Here is a 1,244-nt window from a genome sequence, read left to right as displayed (position 1 = left end):
GTGTTTGGAGTTCGACTTTCACAGAATTAATTATTTTTTGCTGTGACTTCCTCATTTATCACTGAATTTATCTCGAAATCTTCTTCCTGCACGTCTGTTGGACCGGAGCGGAGATAACGTAAACTGGACTTGAAACGGTGCAGCTGCGACCTGCGCAGCAGAGCGGAGCAGAGACAGAACGCAAGTAATGTAAATCCGGGGTAAGTCTGCGACCATTACATTTTGATAACTTTTAGATCTGAGAAAAAATTAAGAGGGAAAAAAAGGTCTGAAAACTTTTTGCCAAGATATGAATGTTTTTTTTTCTCCTTGATATCTTTATATTATAGACATTTTCTCGACCTTGTAGAATGGCACGTGTTTCATATATATAAAGTGAAAACAGAAAGAAAATGTGTAGATGGGTTGACACAACCAAAATTTTATTTTAACATTTCTAAATCTAGTGAAGATTATGGAATCATACTGTCACTTACCCACAATGCTTCATATTCTGTGGCTTGTCCATGCGAATGGCCAGTTTTATCTTGAGGTCATCTGGGAGGCCTTTAGAAACTGACATTTTATGGAGATCACACTGTTTGGGACTGTTGGGAGTTGGGTGAAGTACAATCTGCGAAAAGCCACATGTAAATATTGCAAATAAGTCAGTATATATAATTAAATAAAATGGTACTAGCTACTGGTGTCCCAATACAAATACCAGTCTTTTTTACAAGTACTTATCAAAATGCCCCAATACTCAGAACCAATACCAACACTGGTWTCAACACTGGAATCAATGCTCCACTGAACGTGGTACAGTTTTCATTTCAAGTGAAAAGCCTGTCAGTTATATGTTTGAGAAATATGTACAAATTAAAAGTTGTGTCTATTTATTTATTTATGTTTGKTTTGTTACAGTCAGAGGGGCTGTAGGCCTTAAAKGAAGGACAGCCACCTTGTTCCAGGGGGTTCCAAAGTTTCAGGAGTAAGAGGCTATTTTGAAAAATAAAAAAGCAGGGGGCTGACCAAGCAATTGATCAAGCGTGGTTTGAAGACAAGTGATGACATGATCATTAGAAATGAATTTTCTGGCATTTGGAACAAAGCTGRGGGTGTCTGAAGAGTCCAAAATCAGCAGTAGTTTTTATTTTTATTATTATTTTTTTGTAATTTTGTGTTAAAGAGTTATTCTTTGTGAGAAAACCTGTGTATCATCAAACGTTTTAACAATTTATTTTATTTTTTATTGTTCCACCTAC

General features: G+C 36.1%; 1 protein-coding gene across 1 annotated transcript in view; it reads right to left on the bottom strand.

Moving 5' to 3' along the window:
• Positions 1-1,244, bottom strand: part of LOC106530697 (calcium-dependent secretion activator 1) — a gene marked incomplete at its 3' end in the record, with an annotated part of 178,663 nt that overhangs the window by 116,902 nt on the left and 60,517 nt on the right. Inside the window, 1 exon segment of the mRNA XM_014026371.1 lies at positions 477-613. Coding sequence (XP_013881825.1) covers positions 477-613 — 137 coding nt within the window.

The sequence above is a fragment of the Austrofundulus limnaeus genome, unplaced genomic scaffold (genome assembly GCF_001266775.1).
Source record: "Austrofundulus limnaeus strain Quisiro unplaced genomic scaffold, Austrofundulus_limnaeus-1.0 Scaffold548, whole genome shotgun sequence".
Taxonomy (NCBI): Eukaryota; Metazoa; Chordata; class Actinopteri; order Cyprinodontiformes; family Rivulidae; genus Austrofundulus; species Austrofundulus limnaeus.
The sequence above is the reverse complement of the archived record's forward strand: the minus strand, read 5'-3'. Positions and strand labels throughout refer to the sequence as shown.